Here is a 17,248-nt window from a genome sequence, read left to right as displayed (position 1 = left end):
TGTGGACTGTGTGTGGAGCACAAAGACGTGTCGTCCATTCTCTTCCAGCAGCACGGTTGAAACGTACCAATCAATACAAGTCTATGAAAAACAGGGACAGCACTGACTGGCAATAGTGTCCAGTCACCGTTTAACAATGCAAATGATAGAAGCTTTTATTTATTTATCCATATGTGAAAGACACTGATGAAACATGAACCCAAAATACTGATGAGTGGTACCATTTTTTGCGTACATGAAAAACACTGACACCTGAATGAGGCCTAACACATGGCTTACCTGTTGTTGATACATTGGGTTTTGTTGACTTTGATAGGGACTACCTGAAGTACCCTGCGTTTGGTACTGATTGCTGTAGGAGTCATGTCTAGAACAAAAGCATAAGGTGAAGAAAAAATAGCTTAATATTTTATTTTTTTTTTTTTAATATAAAACATCACGTGCCCAAGTGTCCCTTCACATAATTAATCTAACTATTCATACCTTTGTTGAGGATAACGCCCAGGTGAGTACATGCCACTGTCCGCGTTGGAAGGCATCATATTTGGCTGTGCACCACTGCTCCCCATGCTTCCTTCTGGTCCAAGACCAGGTTCTGGCCTTTAGAAAAAAAAAGTTTAAAGATTGGTAAATTAACTTAAAGGCAATTGTCTTATTTAATATTTGAATGAGAATATTTGGGGTATACTTGCCTCCCCCTGTCGTAACCACCATAATAATGCTGGCGCTGAGTCATATTTGGTATACCTGGGCCTGTAGCCCTACTATAAGGATCACCCATTGTCCCACTGGGCCCCTGACCTGAAGACATGAAAGGATCAGCACCTGAATGACAGTGAGAAAATAAAGGATTTAGCCAATACAATTAAACATCTAGTTTCCAAATTTATAATATATACCACTGAGGCTTCAGCTCTCACCTTTCCTCATACTGCCATACGGATCCTTGCTAGTATCATAAGGCATCCTGCCCATCATGTCTGCCTGGTACCCAGGATTAGGTGTCATAGAATTTCTTTTCTGATAGGAAGGATCTGAACCGTCATATGCATCCTGAAGGCCTACGGAGTTATTCCTTTATGCAAAGACATTAAGAAACAAAAAGGTATAAGACCTGCACACAGCAGCGCTTCAGTTGTAGCATTAATTTCCTATACAAATTTTATGTAATGGCTTAAGTCAAGAGAATATTTTGGGGAAGATCCCAGAGTGAGGATTCAGTCTCTCTTGGCGTTATTTAGGACAGGGTCCGACTGACCATAGCCTTATGTTATGGTCTTAAATCCGTCAGATTGCCTTCAAAATGATAATTCACCTTTTTATAGCCCATGACTCTTAGACCATGAAAGTTGTAGTCTTCACTCCAACCTAAAAATAACTGCATTTACGATTTGGTTCTGTTTGGCGGCAGGGGTCTGCAAGGTTGAAATTATTCTACTAAAACAATTTATATGTAGCACTCGTTTGCTCAAAACCATTACTGGGAGTGCTTGGGTAACAAGCTGTAGAGGTCTGCAAGGTCCACTGTGGATGGAACAAGCAGCAATATTGGGGGATACACAAAAATGAAGGAGCACAGTAGTGCATTCCACATTATACTAAGTAAAACGCATTGGGGCATATTTATCATGTTAAAGGGAATCTGTCACCCCTTTTTTGAGATCATATAATATCATCATTCAATTGTGTGTCACATAAGGATTCTCTTAGTACTTTTGCTTCCCCCTGATCCCGCACCTTTCACGCATAAATACCTTTTTTATATCAGTTCAGATGTATGTAAACTGCCACGGTCCGGTCCGATGGGCGGGGCTTATTCACCTGCTCCCCCCTCCGTCTTGCTCTACACAAGAAGAAATGCGTAGAGCAAGACAGGGAGGGGGGGAGCAGGTGAATAAGCCCCGCCCATCGGACCGGACCGTGGCAGTTTACATACATCTGAACCGATATAAAAAAGGTATTTATGCATGAAAGGTGCGGGATCAGGGGGAAGCAAAAGTACTAAGAGAATCCTTATGTGACACACAATTGAATGATATCATTATATGATATCTCAAAAAAGGGGTGACAGATTCCCTTTAAATGCATTCAGGCATAAATTGCTTTGAAAGTTCACAAGATTTTAGGTGGTTGCAAATTGGTCAAAAATGTTGTAACACTCGGCATTTTCAAGCATATTTCTCCCAACAGAGCCAAAACAGGCAGAGGTTGGGCGGGACATCACTCTCAGATGGAAAGCAGAAGACATTTTTAATTTGGTGTTCCATCCACTTTTCGCTGATCTATTGCCAAGAGTTACTAGACAAATAAAATCTTACACAGTGAACTATCTTCAGTTTTTAAAAACAGAGGGAAAAAAAAAAAATACATGGATGGCACCCTAGAGGGGTGGGGGAGAAATGTTCTGTTACTCTTGGATGGTAATGACTGGATGCATGAATGATTTCTCAAACACCATTAACCATCTCAGCTACAGGAGTGATTCATAGCTAAATTCACAGTGCTACTCTAGTTGTGGCACAGCCCGAGATATCAGGGGTTAAAGTGAAAGCTACTAATGTGTGGCAACTCGCACCCATGTTCTCACTTTAACCCATGATATCATGGGATGGGTCACAAAAACAGAAGTGCAGCACGTCTCATTTTAACGCAAAAATTGCTCTGTAGCTACGATAGAGGCAGAGACAGTTAAAATACCAGAGTGAAGGCAGAGGAGGACAGGAAAAAGATGGCGTGATCTCCTCCTGTGCCTGGAACACTAGGTCTTATGTATTACACGTGCAAGTGTTTAAACAATAAAATTTTAAAAAGGTGCTATTTTAGTCATATTGCTGTTTTATTCAAATTTTTTTCTCAAAGTAATCAAAAAGACACAAGCCAAAAAAAATACATTCACAAAAATCAGTTTATCTTGCAAAACAAATCAAAACCAGGGGGTGAAGAGAAAAACACAAAAAAAACAAAACAGTTATGGCTCTTTGAATGTGGAGACAAATGAAAAAAAAAAAAAAAAAAAAAAAATTATATATATATATATATATATATATATATATATATATATATATATATATATATATATATATATACACACATACACACACATATATACATACATACACACACTTTGTCTATTTTTAATAGGATTTTATTGAAAAGTATATATTAGTATTATTATTAATAAAAAATAAGGTGAGATACATATATTTAGTATTGCCGTGTCAATAACAAACCAAACTCTACTGGGAGGGAAAAATGGCATGTTCATTTTAGCGTTTGTAAACATTTAAAAAAGGAAGGGGGGGTAAAAAAAAAAAAAAAAAAAAAAAAAAAAAGAACAGTTTGTTTTTTAAAGGCTAATTAATATAATATAATATATAGTATACACTCCCTGACAGAAGTTATGTCGCTTATCCATGTTATGTAAATAAAAGCTTATAACCTGACGTTAAATTCATCCATTGGTTGTATAAATTATTCTTTTGAAGGCTGAAACCCTCCGAAATCTGGTTTAGGTTAAGAAAATAAATTGGCATCAATGCAGAAATATTGATCATTTAATGGACACAGAATGGTCAGATTTTGGCAAGACAAAAGTTTTGTCGGCCACAGAAAGTAATGTGACATTCAAACAAATAAGTAAGGCTGGTTTCACATTCGCGCTTTTTAAGCGCACGCACGGCCGGGGGTAGCTCCGCCCCCGATCCGGCTCTCTGCCCGGCGTGCCCGCCCCTTCCTTGTAGCGCCGCCTCCTAGCGCACAGCGGCGCCTGCGATCGGCGCACCCTATCTTTAGCATAGGGTGCGCAGATCGTGCGCAGGCCGTGCGCTAGTTGCGCTTTGACCTGCGCTGTGCACTTTTGACGGTGCGCCGTGCGTGCCAAAATCCGAAAAGTTTGATTTTGGCGCGCACGGCGCACCGTCAAAAGTGCGCAGCGCAGGTCAAAGCGCAACTAGCGCACGGCCTGCGCACGATCTGCGCACCCTATGCTAAAGATAGGGTGCGCCGATCGCAGGCGCCGCTGTGCGCTAGGAGGCGGCGCTACAAGGAAGGGGCGGGCACGCTGGGCAGAGAGCCGGCTCGGGGGCGGAGCTACCCCCGGCCGTGCGTGCGCTTAAAAAGCGCGAATGTGAAACCAGCCTAACTTAAAATACAAATATATGTTGCATAACATTGGTGAATGAAGTTGTGGTGCTATTAGAGTCATATTTAATATTTTGTGTGACTTCTTTGAGCTTGAAGGACTGCATCCATGCGGATCAACAATGATTCATACAATTTATTAATGAAGTCATCAGGAATAGCAAAGAATGCAGTCTTACATGCCTCGCAGAGTTCATCTAGATTCTTTGGTTTTGTCTTCCAAGCTTCCACTTTCATCCTACCCCAAACATGCTCAATGATGTTTATGTCTGGTGACTGGGCTGGCTAGTCATTGAGCACCTTGATCTTTTTTGCCTGGAGGAACTTTGTTGTAGAGATGGAGCACCATCCTGCTGCAGAATTTGACCCCTTTTATGATTTGGAATATAAGAGGTAGCTAATACTTTTTGATATTTTAGGCTATTGATATTGCCTTCCACCTTGCAAATGTTTCGCACACCCCCATACTGAATGTAACCCCAAACCATTATCTTTCCACCACCAAATTTAACTGCTTTCTGGGTGTATTTTGGATCCATTAGGACTCCAGTAGGTCTCCTGCAGTATTTTCGGCGGCTGTGGTGTAATTCTACTGAAGATTCATCAGAGAAATCCACCTTCTGCCACTTTTCCAGCGTCCATCTGTTTAGCAGGCTGTGGGACTTGCAGTTGTCTTGCGGGGTCTGCCGGACCTGTGCTTGTCAAACACATCTCCAGTCACTTCGAATCTTTACTTTGTACTTGACTCTGAGACACACTAAAAGGTGCCAGACAACTCTGCAGTGGATCTGCTCTTCAGCCATTTGATAATCCAGGCTTTGGTCGCAGGGTGGATTTTTGGCATGTTGTCAGAGATCAAGTTGCAGCTCAAGTAAAGGTCTGGGGTGCTGGGTTTCTTTTTATACACACCCACTAATTAACTGATCATTTACTTAGCACAGGTGAGGATGTAAGCTAGGATTGGGTGCATTATACGACCAGGCGACAAATCTTTTGTCTTGCCAAAATCTGACCATTCTGTGTCCATTAAATGATCAATATTTCTGCACTGATGGCAATTTATTTTCTTAACCTAAACCACATTTCGGAGGGTTTCAGCTTTCAAAAGAATGATTTATACAACCAATGGATGAATTTAAAGTCAGGTTATAAGCTTTTATTTATATAACATGGATAAGCGACATAACTTCTGTCAGGGAGTGTGTCTGTACACATATACGTGCACACACATCAGTTTGTCAAGGAAAAAATATATACACTCTTACAAAAGAAATAATCCTAAAATGTAAATGATACACAATTTGCATCATTGTACAAGTAAACAATCCGAATGATAGCAATAGCATGTAACATTTGTTAATGTAAGTCCGCAAGGACGGGGTCCCCTCCCCTCTGTATCAGTCTGTCATTGTAAATTTGTTTACTGATAACGATATCTACAACTTTGTATGTAACCCCCTTCTCATGTACAGCACCATGGAATTAATGGCGCTATATAAATAAATAATAATGATAATATTAAATCACCATATCAAAAAAATTGCTGTTATGTCACAAGATCCAACAAAACATTGAATAGACGTGTGGTCAAAAAGTCATATACCCATAAAACAAAAAATGTTACTAAAATACAAACTGCAACTTGCCCCTCAAAAAAAAAAAAAGAAAAAACCTTATGCAGACAACTATACAATGATATTCTATGGGGACATGCACATGTTTAACCCCTTAGCGACAGAGCCAGTTTGCAGCTTAATGACCAGGCCAATTTTTTACAATTCTGACCACTGTCAGTTTATGAGGTTATAACTCTGGAACGCTTTAATGGATCCCGCTGATTCTGAGATTGTTTTTTCGTGACATACTGTACTTCATGTTAGTGGTAAAATTTCTTCGATAAATCTTGTGTTTATTTATGAAAAAACGGATTAAAAGTTGACCAGCGATTTCTCATTTTTACAACAAAATTTACAAAACCATTTTTTTTTTTTTTAGGAACCACATCATATTTAAAGTCATTTAATACCCAAAAGTGGCACCATTCTAAAAACTAGACCCCTCAAGGTGCTCAAAACCACATTCAAGGAGTTTATTAACCCTTTTACGTGCTAAAAGAGAAAATCAACCACAAAATTTGTTGTACAATTTCTCCTGAATACGCCGATACCCCATATGTGGAGGTAAACCACTTTTTCAGCACACGGCAGAGATCGCAAGAGATGGAGCGCCGTTTGACATTTTCAATGCAGAATTGGCTGGAATTGAGATCGGATGCGATGTTGCGTTCGGAGAGCCCTTAATGTGCCTAAACAGTGGAAACCCCCAACAAGTGACCCCATTTTGGAAACTAGACCCCTTAAGGAACTTATCTAGATGTGTGGTGAGCACTTTGAACCTTCAAGTGCTTCACAGAAGTTTATAACGTAGAGCCGTGAAAATAAAAAATTATTTTTTTCCACAAAAATGATCTTTTCGCCCCCAAAATTTTATTTTTACAAGGGTAACAGGAGAAATCATACCCCCCACAGTTGTTGTGCGATTTGTCCTGAGTACGCCGATACCCCATATGTGGGGGGAACCACTGTTTTGGGCACATGGGAGAGCTTGGAAGGGAAGGAGTGCCATTTTGGAATGCACTTTGATGGAATGGTCTGCGGGCGTCATGTTGCGTTTGCAGAGCCCCTGATGGGCCTAAACAGTGGAAACCCCATTTTGGAAATTAGACCCCCCAAGGAGCTATCTAGGTGTGTGGTGAGCACTTTGAACCCCCAAGCGCTTCACAGAAGTTTATAAACGCAGAGCCATGAAAATAAAGTCTTTTATTTTCCACAAAAGTGATCTTTTAGACCCCAATTTTTAGACCCCCAAAGTTGGTTAATAGTGGAAACCCCTCAATTCTTGCTCCAACCCTAACCCCAACACACCCGTAACCCTAATCCCAACCCTAATCATAATTCTAACCCTAATCCTAGTTCGCCCTAACCCTAGCCCTAACGGAAAACTGAAAAAAAAAAATATTTTCTTTATTTCGTTATGTTGGCCTAACTAAGGGGGTGATAAATAGGGGGGTTATCTACTATTTTCTTTATTTTGATCACCATGATAGTTTATCATAGTGATCAAAATGAATGAATGGAATCTGCCAGCCAGAGCCGGCAGATTCCCGGTGCGCCCGCCATTTTCTTCCGGATTCAAGATGGCGGCGCTCACCAGACGACGCCAGCGGGACGTGGGACCACCGGGAGGGGACCCTGGACCACGGAGAGGTACCGGGGAGGGGGTGGGGGATCGGGGGACCCTAGTTCTCTCTCCTCTGATGTGCGATCACATCAGAGGAAAGAGACATTTAATGCAAAATCGCAGCTTTTTTTGTGGTCGCCGTTATAGGGTTAATATCGGCGATCGCAAAAGCCGACAGATTCATGTTCTCTGGGGTCTTGGCTACCCCCAGCTGCCGAGACCCGGGAGAAAATCCGACACTGGGGGGCGCTATTCACTTTCTCCACAGCGCCGTGAATTAGTGGCGCTGTGGTTTATGTACACTCAATTACTGCCGTTAAAAGGTGTATCGGAGGTCGCTAAGGGGTTAAATGTTTAACTTGTCACGCAATTTGACAGAAGAAAAAAAAAAATAGACGATTACAGCATGCACAATTTGCATTTGTAAATCGTATCGCACTCGACCATGCAAGTCTATGGGTCCGAATAACTCAAATATATCAGACCACACTTTTGAGATCAGATTGTGGTGTGACTTCCATGGACTGAAGAGTATTTTTTTCCCTTTAGCTTTCCCAAATTAGGGAAAATCAGACAGACATTCTGATCACTCGGACGCTGTTCTACATATTTTAAAAAATTGTGAGCTTTAGTTATGAGTCAATTCTTACAGAGGTTGCTCACTACATTGGATAATGACCCCACCGACTTAAACCTTGTATGGAAGTATTTTTGTAAATACCTCTTGCTGTCATCTGAGCATGTGACCGCTCACTCGGCATCACGTGACCCTGGGTACAGCCACAGCAGACATCTGCTGATGTGAAGTACCAGAATGCCTTGCATCACCCAGGCGTGATCCAGTCGCGCACCCCTCCTGCTTTCCTGGGCTGTGGGCAGAGCATCACCCCATGTCACAGCCCCGTATCCAGCGCATGCTTTCCCGCTCTCCTCTGCTTTCATTAGCCGCAAGCGCGCGCTGGATTAGTGGGTTGTGAGGTTTGGTGAAACTCCACCCACAGCTCAGTGAATCAAATGTGGTGTGCCCGACTGGGTCAAGCCCGGGTAATGCAAGGCATTCTGGTACTTGACATGACATTAGCGGCAGCTGCAGCCGGGGTCACGTGATGCCGCCGCTCACAGGCACAGAGATGACAAGAGGTATTTAAAAAAATACTTCTTCACAAGGTTTAACAATGGTGGGGTATTACTAAATGTATTAGACAACCCCTTTAAAGATTTCGACCTCCTGAACTCAAATCAGTAAATAAAATTTTTTAGTTGGCTCTTGTTTCTATGACAAACAGTTTTCCTTTTACTGCTACATATAATGTACAAAAGTTTCAGTACTTTGAAAGTTTTTTGCAAATATAAAAATGCAGAATATTTTATGCCAATTTTCTGATATTTAGAGGAAACTTTACAACAATTCAAATAACTAAAACATGTGTAAACACTATTGTGAAACAGTTATAGCAATTACACTACAAAAGTTGGTTCTCATTCAGTGACTACTCTTACTTGTCTCTTGTACTCCTGCATCAGATCATCACTCAATAGTCCAACAGTAATCTGCAAGCATTGATGGATTCCATTTTACTGGATATCTTTTCTCCATAGCTGCAATATCTTTGTGAAATATCTAACCATGCTTGAAGAACACTGCACCAACTCTTCATAGATATCTACTCGAGTTTCCGAAAAAATTAGTTACCTCTAATGTGAATGCTACCCATGCAGCCTTTTCCTTGCCCTGTAACAAAATAGAGAAACTCCTAATCTTGAAGCTTACAAATCGGAGGTCCAGTAAAAACTTCTTCCTTTATCTTTAATTCGCGCAACCTTCGAAATGTATCAATGAGATACTTGAATGCTTTTGCATTGGTATCCATTTCCTTTACAAAGTTCTTCATTAGGCCCAACTTGATATGCAATGGTGGTAAAAATATTATGTGGTTCAACAAGTGCTGGATGCAGGACATTTTTCTCCCTGATTGAAGTAAATGTCAGAGAGGCCACTCTCTTATTGTTGGGATATTCTCTTGCATGAATATTCTACTCACACAGAAATCAGCAGTACCTTGTTTATCCACCCTGGAGACAAAGTAAGAGGGCAACCGCTGAGGGGCCACAAATGTTGGTCACAGTTCAGGCACCTCAACAGCTGTTTCATGTGGTCATTGGTTTCTTTCATGTGGACTGCATAACCAACAGTACATTACCATTATGCAGCATGATGGCTTTTAGGCTGTATCGATGGAAACTCCATTCTTCTTGAATACGACTTCTCTTCAGAGCTTCCAATAAACTGTTGATGTTGCATGTCACAAGATCGCCCTCCATGAAGTAGTATTGCTTTATCAAAATTGCGGAACAAAAGTCTGAACATTGCCCACCAGGAGATTCCACTACTGTAGCCTGGAAACTAATCTCAGCCTTAAGGTACTGTCCCCTCAAGACTCTGTTCTAGGACCCCTACTCTTCTCAAGTTATACCCTTGGCCAACTCAAAGTCCCGTGGATTCCAGTACCACCTTTATGCTGACGACACTCAGATCTACCTCTCTGGCCCAGACGTCACCTCTCTGCTGTCCAGAATCCCGGAGTGTCTATCAGCAATATCCTCCTCCTTCTCCTCTCGCTTCCTCAAGCTCAATGTGGACAAATCTGAACTCATCATTTTCCTCCATCTCACAGATCTTCCTTACCTGGCCTATCACAATTAATGACATCACACTTTCCCCAGTACCGGAAGTCCACTGCCTTGAAGAAACCCTTGACTCTGCCCTGTCCTTCAAACCACACATCCAAGCTCTACCTCCTGTCTCCTCCAGCTCAAAAATATTTCCAGAATCCGTCCTTTCCTCAACCCTCAATCTACTCAAATGCTTGTGCACGCCCTCATCATCTCCCGCCTCAGCTACTGCAACATTCTTTTCTGGGGTCTCCCTGCTAACACCCTCGCACCTCTCCAGTCCATCCTTAACTCTGCTGCCCGACTAATTCATCTCTCTAATACCTTCCTCTGAAGCTTGAAAATGAAAGCTAATCAGAAAATTGAAGCATCATATTCATTTTCAGCACCACAAAATTAGTTTGCTTCAACTGTTTTAATCTCTGAACCAATTTTGCTGTTGAACAGTGTAATAGAACAGATATTCTCTCAGATGAGGGATAATACAGTCATGTAAACTAGCCCTTTAGTGCCACAAGAAAAAAAAAAAAATACAAATTATTGATATATCTTAAAGACAATTCTGGGTCAAAATTATCACTACACCTCTTGATAAATGCCTTGAGAGGTAGTTTTCAAAATGGGGTCACTTGTAGTGGGATTTTTCTTTACCAATACCTCAGGGGCTCTGCAAAGGCAACCAGAAACCATTCCAGAAAAAATTTGCACTTCAAATGGCTCTCCAGCCTTTTGAGTCTCATAGTGTACAATCGAGTATTTCCATATACCCAGCAGAAATTGGGTGACAACTTGTTTATGTAAGGCTTTATTTCTCAAAATTTGGGGCCAACACTAACTTTTAATGGAAAACAATTATTTTTTCCACTTTGCATTAATTCACATCAAGTATCTGAAGGGTTAAACTTTAAAAGGTGTGTTTTTAAAAAAAAACCCAAAGTAATGGGAAAAAAAAGCACATATAGGTTTCTGAAAATTACAGAAAGAACAATGTGTCACAAAAACAACCAACCACTGGGACAGTAAAGGGATTCCAAAGTGACATACCAGATTAGCGGTTTCCAGCATAAACTAGATCTTCAGTCTCTCCACTTACGATGATTTTATTAAGATATATAAAAAGTATACATAGGCCAAAGTGGTATGAATTGACTCAGCAAAGGTTGAATTTTAAACAGGTACCGTATATACTCGTGTATAAGCCGAGATTTTCAGCACATTTTTTTGTGCTGAAAACGCCCCTTTCGGCTTATACACAAGTCAGACATCAATACTCACCCTCCGTCGCTGGATCTCCATCCCTGCATCTCCGTTGTCTGGGCGCCGGCAGCTTCTTCCTGTGCAGAGCGGTCACGTGGTACTGCTCAGAAAGGTAACGAATATGCACGCATCTCCATTCCCATAGGCGTGGAGCACATATTCATTACCTTAATGAGCAGTACCACGTGACCGCTCTGCACAGGAAGAAGCTGTCAGCCCTGGGACCACGGAGAAGCAGGGAAGTGCGCCAGGAGGGAGTAATGGATACACGGGGGAGTACAGGGGGAGCCATGGATACACGGGGGAGTACAGGGGGAGCCATGCATACACGGGGGAGTACAGGGGGAGCCATGCATACACGGGGGAGTACAGGGGGAGCCATGGATACACGGGGGAGTACAGGGGGAGCCATGGATACACGGGGGAGTACAGGGGGAGCCATGGATACACGGGGGAGTACAGGGGGAGCCATGGATACACGGGGGAGTACAGGGGGAGCCATGGATACACGGGGGAGTACAGGGGGAGCCATGGATACACGGGGGAGTACAGGGGGAGCCATGGATACACGGGGGAGTACAGGGGGAGCCATGGATACACGGGGGAGTACAGGGGGAGCCATGGATACACGGGGGAGTACAGGGGGAGCCATGGATACACGGGGGAGTACAGGGGGAGCCATGGATACACGGGGGAGCCATGGATACACGGGGGAGCCATGGATACACGGGGGAGCCATGGATACACGGGGGAGCCATGGATACACGGGGGAGCCATGGATACACGGGGGAGCCATGGATACACGGGGGAGCCATGGATACACGGGGGAGCCATGGATACACGGGGGAGCCATGGATACACGGGGGAGCCATGGATACACGGGGGAGCCATGGATACACGGGGGAGCCATGGATACACGGGGGAGCCATGGATACACGGGGGAGCCATGGATACACGGGGGAGCCATGGATACACGGGGGAGCCATGGATACACGGGGGAGCCATGGATACACGGGGGAGCCATGGATACACGGGGGAGCCATGGATACACGGGGGAGCCATGGATACACGGGGGAGCCATGGATACACGGGGGGAGCCATGGATACACGGGGGGAGCCATGGATACACGGGGGGAGCCATGGATACACGGGGGGAGCCATGGATACACGGGGGGAGCCATGGATACACGGGGGGAGCCATGGATACACGGGGGAGCCATGGATACACGGGGGAGCAATGGATACACGGGGGAGCAATGGATACACGGGGGAGCAATGGATACACGGGGGAGCAATGGATACACGGGGGAGCAATGGATACACGGGGGAGCAATGGATACACGGGGGAGCAATGGATACACGGGGGAGCAATGGATACACGGGGGAGTACAGGGGGAGCCATGCATACGGGGGGGGGGGGGGGGGGGGAGCCATGCATACACGGGGGAGCCATGCATACAACAGGGGGAGCCCGAGTCAATAAGCTTACCCAGTTTTCCATGGCAAAGTAGGTGCCTGGGCTTAGACTCGGGTCGGCTTATACTCAAGTACATACGGTATGTTTTATCCAATTTTCTTGTTACTTGACCACTAATAACTCAAAAAAAAAAAATTCATGCTGCTGCAAGAGACATTCTGACAATGTGCCATGCGTCTACTTTCAGAAAATATATACAGGTGCTTCTCGAAAAATTAGAAAATAAAAACGTTAATGTCAGCTCAATACAAAAAGTGAAACTCATTAGATAGTCATTACAGAGTGATCTATTCCAAGTGTTCATTTCTGTTAATGTTGATGATTATGGCTTACAGCAAATGAAAACCCAAAAGTCATTATCTCAGTAAATTAGAATACTGTATAACACCAGTTTGATAAAGGATTTTAAAATCCGAAATGTTGGCCTACTGAAATGTATGTTCAGTAAATGCACTCAATACTTGTGTGAGGCTCCTTTGGCATCAATTACTGCATCAGTGTGGTGTGGCATGGAGGCGATAAGCCTGTGGCACTGCTGAGGTTATTATGGAAGCCCAGGTTGCTTTGATAGCAGCCTTCAGCTCGTCTGCATTGTTGGGTCTGGTGTTTCATCTTCCTCTTGACAACCCATAGATTCTCTATAGGGTTAAGGTCAGGCGATTTTGCTGGCCAATCAAGCACAGTGATACTGTTGTCTTTATCCCAGGTATTGGTACTTTTCGCAGTGTGGACAGGTTCTCCTGCTGGAGAATGAAATTTCCATTTCCAAAAAGCTTGTCGGCAGAGGGAAGCATGAAGAGCTCTAAAATTTCCTGGTAGAGGGCTGCACTGACTTTGGTCTTGATAAAACACAGTGGACCTGCACCAGCAGATGACATGGCTCCTCAAACCATCAATGATTGTGGAAACTTCACACTAGACCTCAAGCAGCTTGGATTGTGGCCTCTCCACTCTTCCTCCAGACTTCAGGATCTTTATTTCCAAATGAAATACAAAATTAACTTTCCTTATGGAGTGTGTTAGTGACTGCCTTCTGGACATCTGTCAAGTCAGCAGTCTTCCACATAATTGTGGAGCCTAGTGAAACAGACAAAGGGACCTTTTTAACCCTTTCATGACGGGAGCGTTTTTTTTCCCGCTTACCACTCCACGTCTTCCCAGAGAACTTTTTTATTTTTCTGTCAATATGGTCATGTGAGGGCTTATTTTTTGCAGGAAGAGTTGTACTTTTGAACGACATCATTGGTTTTACCATGTAGTGTACTTGAAAATGGGAAAAAAATTCCAAGTGCGGTGAAATTGAAAAAAAAAAAAAAAAAAAAAAAAAAAAGGCAATCCCACACTTTTTGCTTGGTTCACTAAATGATAAAACTAACCTGCCATTATGATTCTCCAGGTCATTTACGAGTTCATACACACCAAACATGTCTAGGTTCTCTTTTATCTAAGTGGTGAAAAAAAATTCCAACATTTGCGCCATTTTCCCAAGACCTGTAGCGTCTTCACTTTTCGTGATCTCGGGTTGGGTGAGGGCTTATTTTTTGCGTGCCGAGCTGACGTTTTTAATTATACCACTTTTGTGCAGATACGTTCTTTGGATTGCCCGTTATTGCATTTTAATGCAATGTCACAACAACTAAAATATACGTAATTCTGGTGATTGATTTTGTTCGCGCTACGCCATTTAGCGATCCAGTTAATCTTTTTTCCTATTGAGAGATGAGGCGATTTTGAAAGCGGAGATACCAAATACGTGTAGGTTTGATTTTTTTAATTGTTTTATTTTGATTGGTGCGAAAGGGGGGAGAAAAGGGGGTGATTTAAACTTAATTTTTTTAAACTTTTTTTTTTTTTTTTTAACTTTTGGCATGCTTCAATAGCCTCCATAGGAGGCTAGAAGCTGCCATAGCGTGATCACCTCTGCTATGTAGAGGTGATGCATAGATCACCTCTATGTAGTTGAATTAGAGCATTGCTATGAACGCCGAACACAGGGTGGCGCACATATAGCAATCTGCCATCAACAACCATAAAGGCCTCAAGGAGAACTCAGGTTGTTATGGCAACGCATCGCTGACCCCCGATTACATGACGAGGGCCGGCGATGCGCATATTTCCAGCCAAGCGCCGGAAGCTTTAGTTAAATGCCCACTGTCAGCGTTTGACAGCGGGATTTAACTAGCCAATAGGCACAGGCGGATCGCGATTCCGTTTGCGGCTATTGCGGGCACATAGCTGTTTAAAACAGCTGACATGTCGCGGCTTTGAGGTGGGCTCACTGCCGGAGCCCACCTCAAAGCGGGGGATACTACCAGCTGACGTACTATACCATCTGCTGGCAGTAAGGGGTTAAATGCTTAGGAAACCTTTGCGGGTATTTTTGTTAATTACTCTAATTTACTGAGATAATGACTTTTGAGTTTTCATTGGCTGTAAGCCATAATCATGAACATTAACAGAAATAAACACTTGAAATAGATCAGTTTGTAACGACTATATCAGGGGTGGGGAATTAATTTTGCCATGGGGCCGCATTAGAAATTGGGATGGTGTCAGAGGGCTGGACTAATAATTAACTCAGTTGTACCCAATACTATTTATGTATAGTATACACAGCTTTACCTTTGGCTTCAGCAAATAAATATTTAGATGTCCATTCCTTGTTAAAAACTCTGCATTCTGCATTAATCTCTCTTTTTTTAGCCGACATATTTAAGGGGTATAACAGCTAACCTTGCCTAATTCTTCCAATGGGAGTCTCTGCCCAAGTTTCAGAAGAACGTGGCTGCTGCAGGGGACAGGGGAGGAAGCAAGTGGTATCTGTGTACCACTCCTGTACTGCTCACAGGGGCTTTATTAGGCGCTGACCACTCTACCCAGAGTCCCAGACCCTGGCCTGACGTAAACACCCAGTCCAGACCCAGTCTAAAGCAATTGATGCTAGCCTTACGTTGCACCATAGTGTCACTGGTCTGCTTGCAGCAGTATAGATCACACCACGCCCGCACGTTTTAGCACAGAGTTGGAGGCGTGGTGTGATGTATACTGCTGCAAGCAGACGTCACCAACGGCATCTAGGCAGCCCTCTCAGACCACGCCCCCCTCCAGCCTCAACTATTCTGCGCCGCAGGTCTGGTGTGTGGGCGGTGCGCTGGAGGCAATGTTTCTGCGCCGCTCACAGGAGGTCGGGCTCCGCCGCGTCTGCCGGGACTCCGTGGGCCGGTCACAGGCAGTGGGCGGGCCAGATGCGCTTGCCCAGGTCTGCTCTACATAATATATGAGTTTCACTTTTTGTATTGAAGAACTGAATTAAATTAACTTTTTGATATTCTAATTTTGTGAGAAGCACCTGTAGGTATGGAGGAATAATATCAATTCTTTATTTTGTTATTTAAAAATATTACTTGTTCATATCAAGTGTGAAAATTGTCCTGGTAAGAGGTGCAAAATGTCATAACCCCAGCAATAAGGGTTAAGATGAAGCTTACCTCATGCCTGGCATGGGAGGCATCTGATTGTGTGGGGTTGAAGCTGGTGTAGGGGGCTTTAGATCCCCTCCTTCAGCCATGGAACTACTTGTGGACTGTGGAGTCTGCGGTCCCTGCATGGAGCCTGAGCCAGCTAAATTAATGGAAACCATTAAGAGGAAGAAAAAAATTACAAAAAACACAAAAGGAAAACACTGCAGTTCTGCTCATATTTACGATAAAATTTGTTTTACCCGGAGATGGTGGTTGAATTTTTGCTTGTTTTTTCGCTTCTGCAGATGCAAAGATATCAGGTGGTGGATCTTCTCCCCTTTCAATTTTGCACTCAAATGCATAAAGACACTGTATGTACTGTTTCTTCAAAGAGCTAGCTGCGCTGCTTGATGTGCCCACATTGAGGTTTGTTGCAAGCTCTCTCCACTTCTTATTCTTATTTACCTGTAGAAGGGAAGAATAAATGGCTTTATTTTCCAATTCTCCCAAATAAAACAATCCAGACAGATAAATAATTTCACTTTGGAACATTACAGACCTGGGTGAGTCCACCAATATCCTTGACAGACATGTACAGACGGTACAAGTCTAAGGGCTTTCTGCCAACAGCAGGTAGATTAGTCATGCCCATCGCTTTCTCTTCTGTGAACGATAGGTAGCGATCAACCCACATTTTCCTGTCGGGTTCACCACCCAATTCATACAATTTTGTGATTTTCTCATTTGTAGTGGTAGAGGAGCTGGATTTCTGTTGATAGAAATAAAACATTTTTGGTCAGTAGTGTCTCTGACCACTTGGGATAGTAGAGTGTACATGTCAGGATTCAATCTTCTGGTATTATGTTCATCTACTTGGAGAAATCAGAGAAGCTTTATTGTGGAATAAATATTGATCTCCGTTGTCGGGTGGTCGGCAGTCTTACTATTTAACTTTAACCCCTTACCTACAATTGACGTAATATTCCGTCCATGTGACCAT

The 17,248-nt window shown here is 43.2% G+C and overlaps 1 protein-coding gene across 1 annotated transcript in view; it reads right to left on the bottom strand.

Moving 5' to 3' along the window:
• ARID1A (AT-rich interaction domain 1A) overlaps window positions 1–17,248 on the bottom strand; it is a 137,769-nt gene that overhangs the window by 5,247 nt on the left and 115,274 nt on the right. The window contains exons 11-17 of the mRNA XM_073563834.1: window positions 16,808–17,017; window positions 16,509–16,713; window positions 16,276–16,408; window positions 921–1,075; window positions 693–825; window positions 484–600; window positions 280–367 (exon numbers count right to left, since the gene is read on the bottom strand). Coding sequence (XP_073419935.1) covers window positions 280–367; window positions 484–600; window positions 693–825; window positions 921–1,075; window positions 16,276–16,408; window positions 16,509–16,713; window positions 16,808–17,017 — 1,041 coding nt within the window. The remainder of the gene's footprint in view (window positions 1–279; window positions 368–483; window positions 601–692; window positions 826–920; window positions 1,076–16,275; window positions 16,409–16,508; window positions 16,714–16,807; window positions 17,018–17,248) is intronic.

Source organism: Dendrobates tinctorius, unplaced genomic scaffold (assembly GCF_039654945.1).
Source record: "Dendrobates tinctorius isolate UK_male_01 unplaced genomic scaffold, ASM3965494v1 ptg000015l, whole genome shotgun sequence".
Lineage (NCBI taxonomy): Eukaryota > Metazoa > Chordata > Amphibia > Anura > Dendrobatidae > Dendrobates > Dendrobates tinctorius.
The sequence above is the reverse complement of the archived record's forward strand: the minus strand, read 5'-3'. Positions and strand labels throughout refer to the sequence as shown.